Source organism: Vanellus vanellus, assembly GCF_965231255.1.
Source record: "Vanellus vanellus genome assembly, chromosome: 1".
NCBI lineage: Eukaryota > Metazoa > Chordata > Aves > Charadriiformes > Charadriidae > Vanellus > Vanellus vanellus.
In genome coordinates, this window is record NC_138905.1 from 135222880 (window position 1) to 135242389 (window position 19510).

General features: G+C 38.5%; 1 protein-coding gene across 1 annotated transcript in view; it reads left to right on the forward strand.

The window, feature by feature from the left end:
* The window catches only part of MAP3K15 (mitogen-activated protein kinase kinase kinase 15), a gene marked incomplete at its 5' end in the record, with an annotated part of 95071 nt that overhangs the window by 48724 nt on the left and 26837 nt on the right, over positions 1 to 19510 (forward strand). The window contains 6 exons of the mRNA XM_082495511.1: positions 12669 to 12839; positions 13450 to 13562; positions 14609 to 14768; positions 15389 to 15539; positions 15945 to 16052; positions 17389 to 17438. Of these exons, the coding sequence (XP_082351637.1) occupies positions 12669 to 12839; positions 13450 to 13562; positions 14609 to 14768; positions 15389 to 15539; positions 15945 to 16052; positions 17389 to 17438 (753 nt within the window). The remainder of the gene's footprint in view (positions 1 to 12668; positions 12840 to 13449; positions 13563 to 14608; positions 14769 to 15388; positions 15540 to 15944; positions 16053 to 17388; positions 17439 to 19510) is intronic.

Below are 19510 nucleotides of genomic sequence, written 5' to 3' on the forward strand. Positions count from 1 at the left end.
GAAATAAATGACCAGTTTTCCATCATAAGAATGCATATTTTAGCTTCTACAGATGTTTTTGCCTTCTTAAAACAAAATCATGGCTAAACCTCAAAAGTTAAGACTTGAACGTTTTCAGAACAAATCCACTTAGTTCAAAATCACCCCTAAAGTGTTGCTTTTAGCATGTTACTTCCATGGGATTTTTGAATCACTTATTTTTTCTGTTTTAAAAACAAATTCTTTTTAGCGAGTTCTTTCAAAATCTGTTTATAAAAATACAGAACAATGTTTTCACTTAATATTCTATTAATTTCAGCATACAGAACAGTATCAATGTTGCTCAGTACAACTGATTTGGCCTACCAGGAACAAAATACATCATAAGCAAAAAAGAACTAGGAGCTGTAAGAATATCTGACCTTCCAGAAGTTAATGTTTGCTTAATTTCATTAAAAAAGCGTGCCAGAATTGGTATCATAATCAACAGAGAAAGTAATTTATTTATTTCCTCTTAGACACTCTGAGTTCTGTTGGCAATTAATTTCGCTTAGCATTTTCAAGTCAGTATTATTCTAGTGCTGCATAGAGCTAGCGAAGTGGTAGAAGATTGCTTCTGGGGGCCTCACATCTTTGCTGGTATATCAGGTGTTGACGAGCCCAATGTGAACCACAGTTTTGTGTAGTTCTGGGTCCTTTAACAAGTTGTGCCAAGGGAAGGGACAAGGTGTGTTTTTCTTTATACTCAGCACTGTTCCAGCCTAGCTGTATGTCTTCTGGTTCAGAGCCAGGCTGGGTCTAACCTGGCTTGGATCATGAGCAAAGCAAGTCTGGGCCTGCCTGCAGAGTACTGTGCAGAAATGTATTAAAGCACTTACTATTACTGTATGGAGGGGAGGCAGACATTTTCTGGTACCTTGATTCACATAGGTCTTTAAGCACAGCCTGTCTCTTAGATCACTGTCTTCCTCCATGATTTCCATTTCAGAGCAGACCACTGAGAGCATCTTAGATTTGTTGTGTCTTATGTCTAATAACAGAGACTAATAATGGATGTTTGCGATGACAGGCTTGTGCTTATTTCCAAGCCAGGGTCATCTAAATAGGTCACCCTCCTGGCTGCTCGTTTAGAAGTCCTAGGGAGCAAAAGGCCATTCCTACACCGGTGTTCTAAGCTAGTTAATTTTGAGTCCACACACAAGCAGAGCAGAGTGCTCTCTTTTGTACAGACATGGGTTGGTTTAAGATGTGGTTTGTTGTTGTCCCCCAGTTGAGGTTTAGGTCTGATTGGATTTTAATTTAGGCATAGGATGGAACATATCTTTAGGTATAAGTTCACCCAAATGTGCAACATGAATGTTTTCAATATTTGTATTCACAGCTTTGGTATGAAGTAAGGTGCTGTGTAATTGAGGGCTGGGTGTTTCAGGGATAGGTGGCTGTTTGCTTCAGTCCATGGGTATACCTTGCCTGGGAGGCAAACACTGTATAAGATGAAGATAAGGTATGGGAGCTGCCATGAAATGTTGTTCTCATAGTTCCAGATCCTTGAAAGCTAACAAATTTCTGAATTGAGGCTGCCATTTTATTTCCTCGTAGGGAAGCTTAGGAAGAGTGGGTTAGATAAATGGACAGTAAGGTGGATAGAAAACTGGTTGCAAGACAGAGCTCAGAGGGTTGTGGTTAGGGACGCAGAGTCTAGTTGGAGGTCAGTGACGAGTGGTGTTCCCCAGGGGTCAGTACTGGATCCAGTCCTGTTCAATATATTCATCAACGACTTGGATGAGGGGATAGAGTGCACAATCAGCAAGTTTGCTGATGATACAAAGCTGGGAGGGGTGGCTGACGCACCAGAAGACTGTGCTGCCATACAGAGAGACCTGGACAGGCTGGAGAGTTGGGCGGAGAGGAATGCTATGAAATTCAATAAGGGCAAGTGTAGGGTGCTGCACCTGGGGAGGAATAACCCCATGCAGCAGTACAGGTTGGGGGCTGACCTGCTGGAGAGCAGCTCTGTCGAAAGAGACCTGGGAGTCCTGCTGGACAACAGGATGACCATGAGCCAGCAATGTGCTCTTGTGGTCAAGAAGGCCAATGGCATCCTGGGGTGCATCAAGAAGAGTGTGGTCAAGGGAGGTCATCCTCCCCCTCTACTCTGCCTTGGTGAGGCTGCACCTGGAGTACTGTGTCCAGTTCTGGGCTCCCCAGTTCAAGAAGGACAGGGAACTGCTGGAGAGGGTGCAGCATAGGGCTACCAAGATGATTAGGGGACTGGAACACCTCTCTTATGAAGAAAGACTGAGGGAATTGGGTCTCTTTAGTCTGGAAAAAAGACGGTTGAGGGGGGACCTGATCCATGCTTATAAATACTTAAAGGATGGGTGCCAGGAGGATGGGGCCCGGCTCTTTTCGGTGGTGCCCAGTGACAGGACAAGAGGTAACGGGCACAAACTTGAGTATAGGAAGTTCCACCTAAACATGAGGAGGAACTTCTTTACCTTGAGGGTGCTAGAGCACTGGAACAGGCTGCCCAGGGAGGTGGTGGAGTCTCCATCTCTGGAGACATTCAAAACCCGCCTGGACGCGTTCCTGTGCAACCTGCTCTAAGGTGTCCCTGCTCTGGCAGGGGAGTTGGACTAGATGATCTCCAGAGGTCCCTTCCAACCCTATGATTCTATGATTCTATGAAATGTGTGTCCAATTGAAGGCTTTGCCTGGTGTGGTGCACTGGAATAGCTGGAGGTTAGCTGGTCAGTATCTCAATATTTTGTGTCAATCTACTTGTTAAAGATGTAACAGTACTGCATGATAAATAAATACACATTTATTATATGGCACAGCCCTCCACCCCACACATGAGGTATCATTAGTTCCTTATGGGTCCTTTCATGTTTATTGTTGCAATACCTGAGTAATTTGTCAGCATATCATGGAGAAATGGAACAATGGTGTTTACTTACTTTTGCAGATGTGGAACTAACACACAGGTACATGAAGTCCACTTATTAAAGGTTCTTCACTTGATGTGTCTACAGTGTGATTTTTCTTTTGAAGTATAAAGCATGATGAAACATCATGGATCCGTACAAGTTAGTTGCTGACCTGCTGGAGAGCAGCTCTGTGGAAAGGGACCTGGGAATCCTGGTGGACAAAGGGATGACCATGAGCCAGCAATGTGCCCTTGTGGCCAAGAAGGCCAATGGCATCTGAGGCAGTATCAAGAAGAGTGTGACCAGCAGGTTGAGGGACGCTATCTTCCTCCTCTACTCTGCCCTGGTGAGGCCACATCTGGAGTATTGTGTCCAGTTCTGGGCTTCCCAGTTCAAGAAAGACGGGGTTCTTCTGGAGACGGTCCAGCAAAGGGCTACAAAGATGATTAGGGAACTGGAGCATCTCTCTTATGAGGAAAGGCTGAGGGACTTGTTTGTTTTTAGTCTAAAGAAGACTGAGGGGGGATCTTATTAATGCTTATAAATACTTAAAGGGAGGGTGCCAGGGGGATGGAAACAGTCTTTTTTCAGTGGTGCCCAGTGATAGGACAAGAGATAACAGCCACAAACTTGAACATGGGAAGTTCCATCTTAACATGAGGAGGAACTTCTTTACTTTGAGTGTGGCAGAGCACTGGCACAGACTGCCCAGAGAGGTTGTGGAGTCTCGCACTCTGGAGACATTCAAAACCCGCCTGGACACCATCCTGTGCAACCTGCTGTAGGTGACCCTGCTCTGTCCAGGGGGGTTGGACTAGATGATCTCCAGACGTCCCTTCCAACCCTGACTATGCTGTGATTCTGTGATATTTAAAATTCCCATTGTCTTTGGCAATAAATGTAAATGCACCTTTATTAATTAGCCTTCAGGCTCTCAAGCTAGTGCTTCCATAAAATGAGGACTGCACATTTCAGTGGCAAGTCTTTGGGTGAAGCAATCTGCTTAAAGCTAGAAGATAGTCATGCAGGATGTCCTTCAGCTGCCTCAGTTGCATGGTTGTCCTTTCTCCTGCAGCTCTCAACCTCTACTCTACCTGCATCCCAACTCCTGAGGCAGGTGCCTCAACGCCAATAGCAAATGCAAGTCCATGGCAGAACCTCACAGTAAAACCAGCTCTAGTACTAGCTGAGCAATAGTCACGTTTCCTTTAAACAAAACCCACAAACAAACAAAACAAAAGCCACACAAAAAACCCCTTGACCACACAGTTAAGTTTTACACTGACAAGTACACATATGGGGCCTGAATTTGTCGTAATGATGATCTGAATTTCTGTTTTTTCTGAAATTTTGAGGTTTTTGCGTTTTTAGAGTGTTCCTGCGTGTTGTGCCATGGTTTGCATGTCACTGTGTTTTTCACTTTTGTACACTCCACTTTCCTGTGTGAGTTACAGCTATAGTTCATGGGACTGACTTACGTGAATACTGCTAGCCTTAGGACCTGGCTCTTGCCATAGGAGCTCTTTCATGTACTGCTTTTACAACTGAGGTCTGCCAAGTGCTTTTATTGATGAATTTCTAGATTCACACACAGAGGAGCTGGTCAATGATCCTTTTTTTTTTGTGGAAACTTTCACCCTGGGATTTGATATCTTACAGAATATGAATATATGAACACATCCAGTTACCCCTCCAATAAGTAATTTGCTTCAATACCTTGTGCAATGGCTGCCTTTATTAATGAAAAGAAGGCAGAAATACTACCTGTGTCTATCACATGGCGTTAAAACTGGTTCTCTGGTATTATAGCTTTTTTCTTCCCTTGTATTTTTTTTTTTTTCATTAAAAAAACCCCAAGGTTCTTCTCAAGAGAGAGAAAGACATATAAAGTGTTTTAATGTGCTTTATTAATGTATTATACCTGCATATATTCATGCCTTTTGTGTTGGGAATCACAATATTTCAGCATTTTAAAGTATCATGGGGATTAATTATAAGCAACAGTTAAATTTTTCATCCATCTGGAAAAAAACACAAATCAAACAGTGAAAGAAGATCTTAAAGATTTTTTGGAGAAATCTACTATTGTTTCCTACCAAGTCTTTTGTAGAAAGCAATAACTGATATCCCATTTAAAAAAAAAAAAAAAAAGTGCATAGAATATCTTCTTTTATTTAATCACTTTAGGATAAAATGAACCATATCACAGAATCACAGAATAGTCAGGGTTGGAAGGGACCTCTGGAGATCATCTAGTCCAACCCCCCTGCCAGAGCAGGGTCACCTACAACAGGTTGCACAGGACAGGGTCCAGGTGGGCTTTGAACGTCTCCAGAGTGGGAGACTCCACAACCTCTCTGGGCAGCCTGTGCCAGTGCTCCACTACCCTCAAAGTGAAGAAGTTCCTCCTCATGTTAAGATGGAACTTCCTATGTTCATTTCCTATTCTGTGTTTTCTATTGCCTCAAATTATTGAAAAGCATTGAGCAAGTCACATGAGCAGTACAAATCATGATCAAAGTCAATGGGACAGGAAAGTTTTGCAAAACATTTTCATGAATTTTACTGGTTTATAATCACTTTAAGAGAGTAACAAGAAAGGATGCTAATTTGAATTGTTTGTTTCCTGTTGCTGTTGTATATATATGGTAGATAAAGTACAGATACTTATAGTTAAGTCAAATGCTAAGTGTGCTTGTCAGCTGGCTGTTTGCTTAGGATCTAGTTCACTGATTTAGGGCTAGATAGCATAGTTTTTAATGATTCACAGTACTCTTATGTTTGAATGTTTCCAATTGGCCTTATTTACCACGACTGGAGTTACCAAGTTCTGGAAGCTTGCAAAGAGACCAAAGGGTATGCCAAATTTTGTTCAAAACAGAGTAGACTTTAAAACCAAATCCAGCCCTGGTGTGAGGCCAGAGCTGTGAAGACTTCAGTCTTTTTCCAAGGCGGTTCTATCTTCACTTATATTAAACATAAAGGCAGCTACAGTCACTGTTATTTAACTCAGCATGTTGTGTTTTAATAAGCAACATATTCCAATACAATAATAAAAAAAGGCAATTGCCAAGTGAAGGGCATAACAGGGTGCAAGTAGAAAATCACTAGTAATTGTGAATAATAGTAGCCATAGGAAATTATTCCCATTGAAAAACACATGATTATTTAAAATGTTCTATTCTGTGATTACTCAGATTTAGTAAAAAAATCACATCATGGGGTTCCTCATTTTATATGAGTGGTTTGCATGAAGCACCTGAAGTGCATATGGGGGGAAGGGGGAAAGGTGGTTTTTTTCATTGTCATATCTAACTGGAAACTCGCAAATTTAGTTCTAGTCTCAAAGCCCAGTTTAGGGTCATGTTTTCCTCATTCACTGTTTCAAATATTAAAGGTTCTACAATCAAATGGCATCCTTGGTGAAATGTGTCTTAACTTACAAATTAGTTCCTTGATTTAAGTGAGAATGTAAGTTTCAATTGTAAGTTTTCCAATTCAAATCAGTTGTTGTATTACTCAATAATTAAGGTGGTGGTTTTTTAAATCTTTTTCACTGTAGATTTCTGTACAGTTAGTAGCAGGTCAGATCATCTGTTATGGAGTCATTAAGGCATGCTTAACTAACAGCGTCCTATTTTTATGCAAGAAAATTAAAACCACATTGTTAATTACATTTCATTACTGTTAGCAAAGGTATTGCACATGATAATAAATGAATACCGTATCTTCTGTGAAGACCAGTTATTTTATGAATGGTTGTATTTATACTAACTTCTTAAATTGTCTCATTGACATTTCCTCTGCGATGTGACAGTGAGATCATTTATTTTTTTTGAACTGTAGTACGTGCAGTAAACTATTGATAGCTGCTTCAAGACTGAAATCAGAAGATAAACAAGATTCATACAGGACTAGAGTGGAAAAAACAGGCTACTGTTTTTTAATGTACTATTCTAGGGGAAATATTTTCAGAATTGTTTGTTATGGTTTGGTTTATTCCCCTGTGCATTTCTCTTCAAGAAATCTGTTTGCTTATAGAGGCACTGAAATAATAAGAGAAGATCAAATCAATAAGTCAACATGAAATATAAAAGAAACCAAAGGTGGATTCCCTTGAGCAAATTACTTTTCACTGACATACAGTTTTCTATAGTATATAGTCTTCTCTAGCTAGACAGATGGAAACAAGCCATACAAGGGAAGATGTGAACAAAAAGTTGAAAAAAAGATATCAGCTGTTATTTACAGAACAAGCTAATTCTTATCCCAGTGAGATCCATGCTGTTCCTGTTAACTTTGGACAAAGGCTTGGTTCACTGAGTGTAGTTCTGGCTCCTTAACCATGCCAATGCTTTAAAGCTGGTAAAAATAGCTTGTGAAGCAGGAAAAATTTTTGTTTTAGGGATGTTTAAAATTAGGACTCCTTATAATGACTGCAGTGGAGAGTAGGATTTGGAGAAGAGAATGGATTTGAAGGAGAAGAAAGAATTGTGAAGCCAGGAAATCAAAAAGAAAGAAAAAAAAAAAGTATTTTTTTTTTTTTCTGTAAGGCAGTGTTACTCCAGGTGAGAGGCTGTAATATGACTATTATTTCTGGATGATGTTTGAGAGTTGGGGAGAGAAACAGGATAAGGATGGCTATACTGGTTCTGGGCATAGTTCTTTCTAGCCTAGATTCCTATCTTTGACAGTGGTCAATAGTAGATACCCGGGGAAGAGTATGGAGATGGGAAAATGTATAGTGACAAATCTCCCTAAATGCTCCCACTGCTTCCACCAGCTTGTGGCTCAGGGACTTCCTGAAAGCACAATAGTAATTTTTGTGTTTGGCAAGTAAATTTGAGAAGGGAAAAGGATGATAGATTTATAAAGAGATTCTGCTTTCTGCAAATGATGATTGATGGCTGTTTTTGTAACCTCCATCCATTAGTACAAATCCAGAGAAAACTTGAACAAACTGAAGGAAACCTGAACGAATTATTCTTGAGTTTCAGAGAGGGAGAGGCCTAGAGAATTTTGGGGGTTGAGGATGCGTACAGGACTGATATATGAAGGGCTTCTAGAGCCATTTAGCAGTTTACAAATTTTTCAATCTTAAGAATATCTCAGACCCCTTAACTGCCCATAGCTAAGGAGGATGCTGCGCATACCACACAGGGTGAGAGCATGAGCACATCCTTTTGGAATTGTTCCCCCATGGAAACAAGCAAACATGTCTCAGCAGCATAGAGTACCTCTGGGCTTCTAAATCCAAGCCACAATTCTGATAACTGAAGTTGCCAAGTTATGGAACAGCAGCTTCTTTCCGAGAGGGAGAGGAGAGAGTGGAGAAGTGGGGACAGGGCAGGAAGAGATGGAAAAATCCTCTCATAACTTAGTAGTAGAAAGTTTTAAAATGTGTCCTGCATTTTGGAAGAAGCAATATTGCTTCATTTTACTTGTCCCTTGGTTTCAGAGGAAAGTTTTTGAGTTGAATACCTTTCATGAATAAGAATGTCCAACTTCAGCTTGTCAGTTAAGACAAAATGTGACAACCGGCTAGGGTGGAGAGTAGCAAATTAGAATGTGTGCTACAAAACTGATGTTGCACTGTAACTTGATTGTAACTGAGTTCTGCTTGTTCAGTATCTGCTTTTATATTCCCATGCTTAAAAATTTAGTTTTATTATGTGCCAAACCTTGTCATCAAGTTTGTAGCCCTACGGAGTGATTCAGACAGGTAAAGTAGGAGTGGTTAGTGTGGCAGGATAGGGGGACAGGTGAAAGAGACTTGTGTAGACAGGGAAGTAAGACTGCTTCTGCAATTAAAGAAGCATGGTAGACTAAGCAGACATATAAATCCCTTGGCAACACTAGCAAATTGGCAAGAGAATCAGTGAGCTGTTTCTGGAAGATGCAGACTAACAGGTAAAACTAAATTGGCAACAGAACACTGAGAGGATTTAGAGGAAGAGATTAGAGGTTATAAAGGTGACCTGCAGGACAACCATTTTTTTTTGGGGGGGGGGAAATATCCGTATAGTCATTTCTGTCTGAAAAAACTCAGTTTATTGAAGCTTTCTTTGTATAGAAATCATTCAATACCATTGATTGTTCTTCTCTCCCTTCTTTGATTTCTTTTTTTTCCTAATTGTACTGGTTTAGGTTTTTTTTTCAAATACAGCCTAAAACCGCACAGAAGATTCGTGTGCTGGGTATTTGTAAAAAGGCATCATGTTGTTTTTAATTTTTGCTCTCTGTCCGTTTCCTTTTAATTACTAGCATTTTGCTTGTTGTGGGATTTTGAGGGTGTTTCATTGAGCACTAGGATATTTTCATAATTGCCCTAGTATTTAGAGATAACTTGAAGAACTTTTTCCTCCCTGGCAGTAGCTTTTCCAGTTACTGTGTTCATAGAATTTAACCTGATTTTCTCTGTTTGGTTGCTGTGCAAGTTTTAGCAAGGCAAGGTTTGTTAGCACTAAGATGTGCTAACAAAGAAACCACTGGAAAAAAGGTAGTATTATTACCAGCTCTCCCATGGTATGTGCTTTGTTTTAATATAGTTTCTGAATAAATTGTAGTAGTATTCTTTTTTCTAGCTCATTTACCATTAAAATATGTTTTGTAAAGGCAAAACTGTATTTTGAAAGAATTTTCAGATTGTGATTCACAGTATCACAGTATGCTAGGGATTGGAAGGGACCTCAAAAGATCATCTAGTCCAATCCCCCTGTTGGAGCAGGAACACCTAGATGAGGTTGCATTCCTGATTTTAAAAACTCCTCCCCCTAAACCCTGACAAACCATGAAGATTGACTCATATTTTCACTGTCTGTGTATGCAGACTTGTTTAAGGTTAGGGTCCTTTCTGTAGTAGCCTATTGGGATTCTGCTCTGGCTTATAAAACTTCATGTTAATGGGGTTTGCTTTGCAGAATCAGTCTCATCTGGTGCACCAGTTTGCTGCATAAAGAGAACATTTTCTGCCTTCCTTCACGTGACTGTACATTGTAACGACCAGTACTACAGCTTTGCCTGTCCAGAGAGAGGCTGTGGCATCTCCATCCTTGAAGGTTTAAAAGATTTAGCTTTTCAGATGAAGTAAAGGCTGACATGGTCTAACACTGGGAGATGATCCGGCTCTGAGCAGGAGGTTCTATAAGTTGACATCCAGAGGTCCCTTCCAACCCGCATTTGTATGATTCACTCTACTATGGCTTTAAATCGGGGTTAGGGATGGTGGGGAAGCCAATATATTTGATATTGGGTAAGAAAAATGGAAGTCAGTGCTACACCCTTGATCGTTTAAGGTAATCTCTTTTACTGGACTGATAGCGCCACAGACCTGTTTCAAGATACCTTGAAACAAATTGCAAACGTGCAGATCTGACAAAGTGTGGGGTATGAAATAAGAGATTAAAGTCTGTCTTGGACCAACGTAACAGATTCTGCTTATTATCCAACAGTATATTTTCATATTGATTTAGAAAAGTTGCTTGTAGCCTAAATTATGTGATTTTTCTGTTGAGTTTTTTTTTTTTTTTTCTTGGTTAGCCCTCTCTTTTTGAGATTGCTGTAGAAGGGGATAATGGTTCCAAACTGTATAGGTTGTTGTAATTAGTATGTTGGGTTTGTATTGTAGAATGGGCATCAAATTCTGCTGCTGTGAAAAATAGAGCTTAATTCAAGATGTCTAAACTGATTTTTGTTTAATAATATCCTCTTAGGTTAGTGTATAGTTGTCATGTGCTAAATTTTGTTTATTTTATTATATTTTTAAAGGTGATTACTTTCCTTATCTTATAAGAGGTAGAAGCCTTTAATTTTATCTTTAGTACTCTAGTACACTTTTAGGGCTTGGTCCTCTGAAATGCTTCTAGTATTGTATTAGGTGTGTGTAGGTTCATCCTTTGATGTCCTGAAGTGTTAATCTGCACAGTGTCCTATTTTAAACAGGGTCTTGCTTTATGCATTGTATTTTTTCTTTAAAATTATGATTTTTCAATCAGTACACAACGCCTCTTAATATTATCATTAATATTTAACCTGTTTTCATACAAGACAGGGTTGAGTCAAAATTTGTCTTGTCTGGGAAGCAGTGATTTTTTTTTTTAAATTTTCTTTTTCCATGCCAAAGTGCTGTAAGTTAGATACTAGTTGTGCATTTCTTGTGTTTTCAGCAAAAACTTGAACACATGCTGACTTCTCTGACCATGTTACACCTGACCTGAGACCTGTTGGACATACTTTTTAGGGCCTAATTTTATTCTAAGCTCTGTTTACTGAACTTTCTCTGTGTTCGTATTAACAGCTGTGAAACTCAGGTGCTATTACTGAGAGAATCTGCTTAGTTCAGAACAGGTTGGGTTACAGCAAGCTGACCCATACAATGGGTTTACCCCCACACTTTTTAACTTCTATGTATTTCTTGTAAAACTGAAAGAAGATATTTTTATCCTTGTGTGCTCATTAGAGAAGACCAGTACTAATTTCAGAACAACCATCAATCTGAAGAAAAAATGCTTTAAAAAATATTCAAGTACTTGCTGTGAAAGCTCACACACTGCCAGTGACATCAAAGGCAGGATGAAGCCTGCACAACCAGCTACAAATCTGTTTAATCTTATTAGGTATTCTCCATCACTTGACATGCCCAGGAGCCTGAATTTTGCTAAAGATGTGTTGTTATTGGTCTTATTGCATCAGCTGGTTACCTAAGGAACTGAGCTGCTTTCAAGTAAATATTAATCCTTTCAGGTCATGCAAATAATAAATTTACCAGAAATCGTTATCTGCTACTGGTATTGCTGACAAAGTAATCATAGTACTTGTAAGCATGTTCCTGGATACCTAGGAAGGGATCAAAAAATGGTAAACAGTTCTGAAAAGGGGTTGGTAAATATTTTAAATCTCTCTGGTGATTAAAAAATGACTTGAAGAAGCTATTAAACTCTTAAGCTGTGTTTGCGTTACTCTTGCAAATAGACTTTTTTGTTTGTTCTAAGTGACTTTTTATAGTAAATAGTGAATTATAAACTTACAAAACCAACAAGGTAAACAGAGGCAAAAATTCTGATGTGTTTAATAATAATGAGGAGCTAAAATGTTACTTAATCACTATTTCTTACTGATATGATTGTTAAATATTTCTCAAAAGAAACTTTATGACATCTGTTTGTTTTCCAAAATTTTCTTAATCTGAAGAATCTTAATAAAGAAAGAAATACAGTTCAGTTTTGCCCTTTTATTCTTGTAGTTCAAAGGCCCCATATTGAGCTCCGTCATTCTTTTGGCTGAAATAGGATTGACCTGGCTTCTCCTGTACTTAGTATTGCTTGGATCCTCTGGATTCAAGATTACAAATTTTGGACATAGCTGAATGAGCTGTCCTCTTTAATGCTGAGAACAGCAAGTTTTGTTAAATATGGTCAGGAATGAACACTAAACAAGCACTTGTTTCTCGTTGCAGGATGTCCAGAGCCTATCTGCTTATACAGGGAGGAAACAAGTTAGATGGCAGATTTTTTTTCTATAGAGGAGTTCTGGGCTTGAATCAGTTCTTAGGTGAGCTAGAAGTAGAGTACTGTGATGGGAGAATATATTTGTGTTTTATCAATCAGCCAACAATCACACAACAGTGTAAGTAAAGTCAAGTCTGTATATAGTAATGATGGGTGGATTGTAGGATAAATGGCGATTGATGTTACTCCACCATTTTGCAGTTACTGTTTCAGATCTGAACTCATTTGTTTTATTCTCTGTATTTGATTTCAGGAGAAATAATGCAGGTGACAGAGAGAAGGCACTACAAGTTATGCTTCAAGTCCTGCAGACGTGTGATCACCCTGCTCCAGATATGTTTTGCTTATGTGGGAGGATCTACAAGGATATGTTTCTTGATTCTGACTGTAAAGATACCAATAGTCGAGATCATGCCATCGAATGGTAACAGAAAAAAAAAAAAAAAACAAAAAAAAAAACAAACCAAAAAGATCTATTTAAAAACATTTTCAGACTTTTACTTCTGGGAAGAAGTAGGGCTGTAAGAATTAGAAGATCAATTGTTCTACTTATCTCTTTTTTTTCAGGGTCCTGTTTGAGTAATTGGTTTACTGAACACCAGATCTTTGGATATGTGTTTCCTTGCTTCTCTCTATAGACTGTCACGAATATAGAATGATACATGTAGTTTATTGGGGGTGTGTGATGATTCACCCATGTCTTTGTAGGGGTAATATACAATTAGTCTGCTTCAAGGTCAAAATAAAGTAAAAGTGAGATCATGGGACTCACGTTGGTCCTCTGTGCAAGGATGAATTCCATGCTGGATCCCAAGGAAATGCAATGATCTACTTACTGTATATAAAGAAAAATACTGATAAACTGCATTATGAATTTTCTGAAGACAGTAAGGCATGCATGTGCACGCAGGCTCTGTTGGTACCAACTAGCCATATACTCCTTACAATAAATTAATAGCTTAAAATACCTACCAAAACTTTGTAGTCTTTCAGTTCTATATAGTGAGATGTGAGCTCTTGACTCTTCTCTGCAGGTATCGCAAAGGATTTGAACTCCAGTCAACTCTGTATTCTGGAATTAATCTTGCAGTTTTGCTACTTGTTGCAGGACAACAGTTTGAAAGCTCAATGGAACTGAGAAAAATAGGTAAATATCCACACACAGTGCCACAGACATTTTCTGCCTCTATGAAGAAACCAATATGCTTATAGTAAGGGGTTGCATAGATGGAAAGGCTGTTCAGGCTTTTTAGTGGCAGGTCCTGGGTGGGAGTCTAAAACACAGGCATCTTGAAGGACCATTTTTCTTCTTGTTGCCTTGGAGCAACTTTCTAGTAGCTTGGCCCATCTAAAGGGTCACAGAGATGGGAGAAGAACAAGGAAGGACATCGTCAGCATCGTCTGTAAACTGCTTTTACTGCACCACAGAGATTATCCCCTTGCATAGCCAATAAGACAAAGACAGAAAGTGACAGTGTGGCCCATCTCTCCTCAGGGATGCCAGGAAAGGATCCACAGGGTTTCTGTTGTCCCTGAACTGAGAGATCCACAGGAATTATCACCTGGAAGGATCTACCAGGACAGTAACTAGTTGTCTAGCTAGATTCACATCTCCCATGTAGGTGCTAACTAAAACCCACCACTGTACATCTATAAAGAAATCATATGATAGAAGCAGATACACAGTTCTTCCTAGAAAGATAATAGTTGAAAATTGTACTTGGAATCAGATCTTGTCTGAAACACATACTTGAACCTTAAAGGGGAAGAATGCAAAGGTGGCTTTAAGTCATTCCCCAGCCTTACTCTGGGGTGGACTTGTGTAAGCCTCCAGCCATTGATCTCTTGCAGTAGACACAGGTCTCAAGGACACAGAGATGCGCAGCTTACACTGAGAAACGGGACTCAGATAGCCCAGGCAGATAGCACAAGAGATTTTTCAGCACTGTGTGTGGTAGAAGTTCTGACTGAACTGTATTGGGGATGTTATTTGCAGATGCAGCCTCTGTGTTGGGCAATGTTGTTTTTTGTTTTTTGCTTTTTGTTTTTTTCCTAAGGAAAACTTGCTCTACTTTATTTTTATCACTAATGCTTAATCAAGTCTTATTAGTCTTGCTGATAGACTTATCAGTAAAAAACACTTATTAGCATTTTGTTGATAGAAAAATATGGTTTCTAATTTATATTTTATAGGTGTACGGTTAAACAGTTTATTGGGAAGAAAAGGAAGCCTAGAAAAAATGAACAATTACTGGGATGTGGGACAGTTCTTCAGTGTGAGCATGCTGGCTAGTGATGTTGGTAAAGCAGTACAAGCAGCAGAGAAACTTTTTAAGCTGAAACCTCCAGTGTGGTATGTGATAGAAGACTGTAGCTCAAGTACCCGCTTAGGGGGAAATACACAAATTTAAAAAATCTTGTACTCACTTGGATAACTTAACTGGATTTTTCCATCTTAGATTGTTTGTAACTCTGACTTTATACTCTCTTCTTTTATTTTGGGAAGGAGGGGGGAAGGTAAGAAATTATGTTACCCGTCATTGTTGGGTTTATATCCCATGGAAGCATATCTTTTATAAGAATTTGTAAATTAGTGATGATTCTTTGTGAAACAATTGTGAAAAGATTGTGAAACCACTCTTTTCAGAGTTTAACTAGCTGCTGCTTCCCTCCCCTACCATCTTCTAGCTCATAATATCCTGTCTATCACCATGTAACTACTCATGTAACTATACCCTTTTGCAAAAAGATATTGTTAATGAACATCCATGTGAGCTTATGACTTAAGGTTTAGACTAAACTTGCTATTCTTTCCAGAAATCTGTAAAAATCAACACAATCATTTCCATTTTGGTAGCTTTTAAAGTACGCTTAATTTTGGAGTTTATTTTTTGGATGTATAAGTCAGGTGGTTTTAGAATTTGGTCAAATTTTGTTTTCTCTCTCTTAACTCACTAATTCAATACATTCTAGGTACTTGAAATCATTAGTTCAGAATCTGATGTTAATTCAGCGTTTCAAGAAACTCACCATAGAACATTCTCCTAGACAAGAAAGATTGACTTTCTGGCTAGATATAATTTTTGAGGCAACGAAAGAAACAACTAATGGACTGAGATTTCCAGTAAGATGTTATGCCCAAACAAGTTTTGTATGTCTTATGTTTCTGGATAGGATATAACAAGAATTGCAAGACTCTAAACACAATACTTACTTACATACTTAACTGCCTGTTATTTCATTGCATGAACCAAACCCCTGTATTCTGCTAATCTTTCTGCTAAACGTTTAACCCACCACCCTAAAAGCATTCTAAGAAATACTTTTAAGTCTCCTACAACAATTGTGGTTATACTGTGTTGTTGTGCATGGGAACACAGCCGCTTCCTGCTTTGTCTTGCCCTTCTCTCTCCCCCTGGAAATTTTTTAGGCCTTACTTTGACATTACCCATTGTCTATATCAGAGCACCTGAAATACTGTTGTGTATTAGCTGCTCGTTCATTAAGGAAAAATGTTCTCTCGCTTCAGGTTTTGGTGATAGAACCAACTAAAGTGTACCAGCCTGCATATGTTTCAATCAACAATGAAGCCGATGAGAGATCTCTCTCTTTGTGGCATGTCTCTCCCACTGAAATGGTAAAACTGTCTGCAGATATGTTTCATGTATTCTTATTCATTGTCTTAAAGTCACTTTTTTACTTGTAGATTTTGGAGCACTGTATAATAATTGAAAGTTTGCTACATTTCTGTGAAGCATGAGCCTCAATATCTTTTGTGCAGATACGACAGTTGACTTTTTTCAGAGAAAATAAAAGGAGGGTCTACAATTAGAACTCAAATGTTTTTGACCTCTAGTTCAGATTTCATTTATCTTGACCATGTCTCTTAGAAGTGCTTGGGCTATTTAGTCTGCTCATAATATTTCTCATTAGAATCATGTGATTTTTATTAAGATGCAGCTCAAAGCTAGATAAAAAGTAAAGATAAAGCCCAGTATTGTGTTTAATGTTTTAGAAATTTTAAAGTTTTGCAATGATAAGATTAGAAACTAGAAAAAATGGCAGCCTGTGACAAGTAAGTATCAAGAGATTAAATATTTGATGTCTTGGATTATTGGATAAAGCACAGGAGATTAGGAAGCGAGTAGGCACAGTTATGGACAGTGTAATCTCTTCAAAGCAAGAAATTATTTCAGTTTCACATTGAAAGACTTGAAATCTGGAATATATTTCACCACCCCTTCTTAATATCAGAACAACATAGGTGGAGAATAGATTAAAAATGTAGAGAGGCAAAGTGTGGAAAAGAAGCATGTTAGAGCAAGAGAAGACCACATAATTACCTGGATGTCTGAATGTCTTTTCCAGTCCACTGTTCTACTTCACTACTTTGCATGAATGTGTCTGACACAACTTTGCTTTATGGAACAAATTCTTGGTGCGCATCTGGCAGTGCTAAATAAGACCCAGTATTACCCAGAGATTTATGGAGGGCCTGTGGTCCTAGGCATGGGCTGTCCTTTCTCTGTTTTGCCTCCAGTGTGCTCCCTGGGCCAAAGCTGTTGGCTCAATACCTCTTAGGAAGATGTGTGAAGTTCTCTTTCCCTTCAAGCCTAGATAAGAGTAGGGCATAGTCTGCTCCATGTTTAATATGAAATGTTGATGTATTGAGTCAAAACATAAAGTTTGGTGTATTGTACTTTAAGATTTATTCTTCAAATTTAATTTTACATGAGGAAATGAGGCCTTTACTTCCACCCTGTGCCACTTATATTATTTTTTCAAGTGAGTAAACCAGCAATGTATGGCCTTTCTTTAGCTATACATCAATCTTATTTGAAATTGAGGGGGGAAGAAAGAAAGGAGAAGAGACATGTTGGAAAAACTTTATTTTGCTTACCATGCTGTGAATTTGTTTTCAATAGTAAGTTAAGGTTAAATTGTGGTTGATTATAACTCTTTGTTCTTTACAGAAACAGATTCACGAATGGAATTTTACAGCTTCTTCCATTAGGGGAATAAGGTTGGTATGTCAGAAAACAGTTAAGTGTTTATGTTTTATATTTCCCTTAAGTGGGATTCTGTCTTAAATCTGCTTTGCTTTGCTTATTATAAAAGCTCGTTCTGTCCAACCTGCCTCGAAACAGCAACACAGAAGAGTTTGCCTTTCCATGCATGGACAGAGCTGCACACTTCTCGTAGGAATACGCACCTAAGGGGGGTGTGTGGCTGTGTGTATTCTCTGGTAGACTTCCGTGTTTTCAATTGCGTGCCTGCATTTTATATATTTTTCTAAATTTTTCAGTGAAGTTATTGCCATCTCTGCATTTAAAAACATGGAGGGCAGAAGGAAAGAAGAGCCCTTAGATATTCTTGCTTCCTTGCATAAGTGAAAAAACAGCTTGTCTGTTTTCCTTTAAGAAAAGGAACTCATGGTATCTATTTCCTGCTTGGAATTCAACAATGCTACTGATATGGCTCTGTCTAAAAAACTACTAGCTAAAAACTTTGATTATTAGAGAACTGTTGAATGAAGCATGGACATAGTTTGTGCTAAGGAAAGAATTCTTGAGCTGGAAGGAGACTGCAAGTGGAGTTTCTCAAGGACTAGCCTTTAAATAGTAAAAGTAGTTCAATTTTGTGATGCCTAGATTAATGGAAACACTAGTCACAAGTAAATTGGTCCAAATATTAGTACAAAAGAAGATCAGAATATTATATAAAAAGAAAAGATTATTCTGAGAACTTTTCTAACTGAGGTTAGAAAAGAATCACACTTGATATTAGCAACTGCAAAATACATGACTGCATTTAGGAGCTAGCTTATATATCTTAAGTTGGGCTACTTTGCTGCCAGAAAGGGGAGCGGCAGAGCACCAGGAGAGAAAAAAAATGAAACCTATCTGTGCAGCCTGGCAGTGTGTCTACGGCATTCTTGCTCTCTGCATTATGTAGGCTGTAGCTAAGAACCAGAGGAGCCTTAAGCACAAGGAACGCGAGGTGGGATTTTGCCTTCTCTCTGCTTTCATGAGTCACTAAATTGGTGGATCTGGCCTTTCTAGGGATGTAAATGACTGTTGGCTGGGGCTACTAGTGTGAGCGCATAAGCTTAAGTGCTTGAGTCAAGTACAAGCGTAAATTCAGATTCCTAACGAGTTCTGTAGTTCTCAAAGCAGAGGGCTTCTGGGCTGTGATTTTGACTACATGCATCTAAGTTTTAGGCCCCAAGTTTGTCTTCGCTGAACTTGCATAATTTGCTTAAGCAAATAAGCTCAGTGAAAAAGTGTTTCTCTGAATAAGGTGAGTGGTGATCGCTATGAAATCCTGCAATTGTGTATTTGGGCATAGATTCTACCATAACTTCAGTATTTTCTTCTAAAAGAAGCAGGTTTTGGTTTACATGAATTTGATGTGATATTTTATTGTACTACTCCAATGCATTGTGAGTGGATGTGAAGTTGTCATTACTGAAGTCTGTGGAGCTGACTGAGCATAACTCAGCATAACATTTCTGCAACATATTAATTACCTTTAGTCAACACATTGCACAGACATTAATCTTTGAGAAAGATAACTTTTAATTAAATGGAAGGAAGCAATTCATTTGCTTTGATTCTTAATCACTGCTGGGGATTACAAAACTCAAAGAGGCAATCTTTCTAAACTTGATGGAATTAGATGTCACCTTTGTATGTGACAACATACAATTGCTCTACTTTTGAAATTGCATTAGTTTTAGTAAAAAAAAAAATAGTGGTCTCAGTTAACCCTTAATTCAAAACCCTTAATTAATGCTAACCAGTTCGTCTTATATACCCCATGCATTACTCTGTTTATAATACAGTATTGTTATGTAGATACTGTCTTGTCTATCCTATATTTGCCTTTGGAAGAATCATTTTGCTTTGTCACTTAGTTCTCGTGTCAGATATTTTTTCATCTGCCTTGCTAGACTAGAAATTGCTATACCAAAATGAAGCTACAGAATGGTGTAGTGTATTTTCACATATTTTTGAAAAAAAAAAAAAAAAACCAACTTCTGACAAAATTCTAATTTTTTGGAACATTTGTCCATTTAGCCCTTAATGCTGCTAC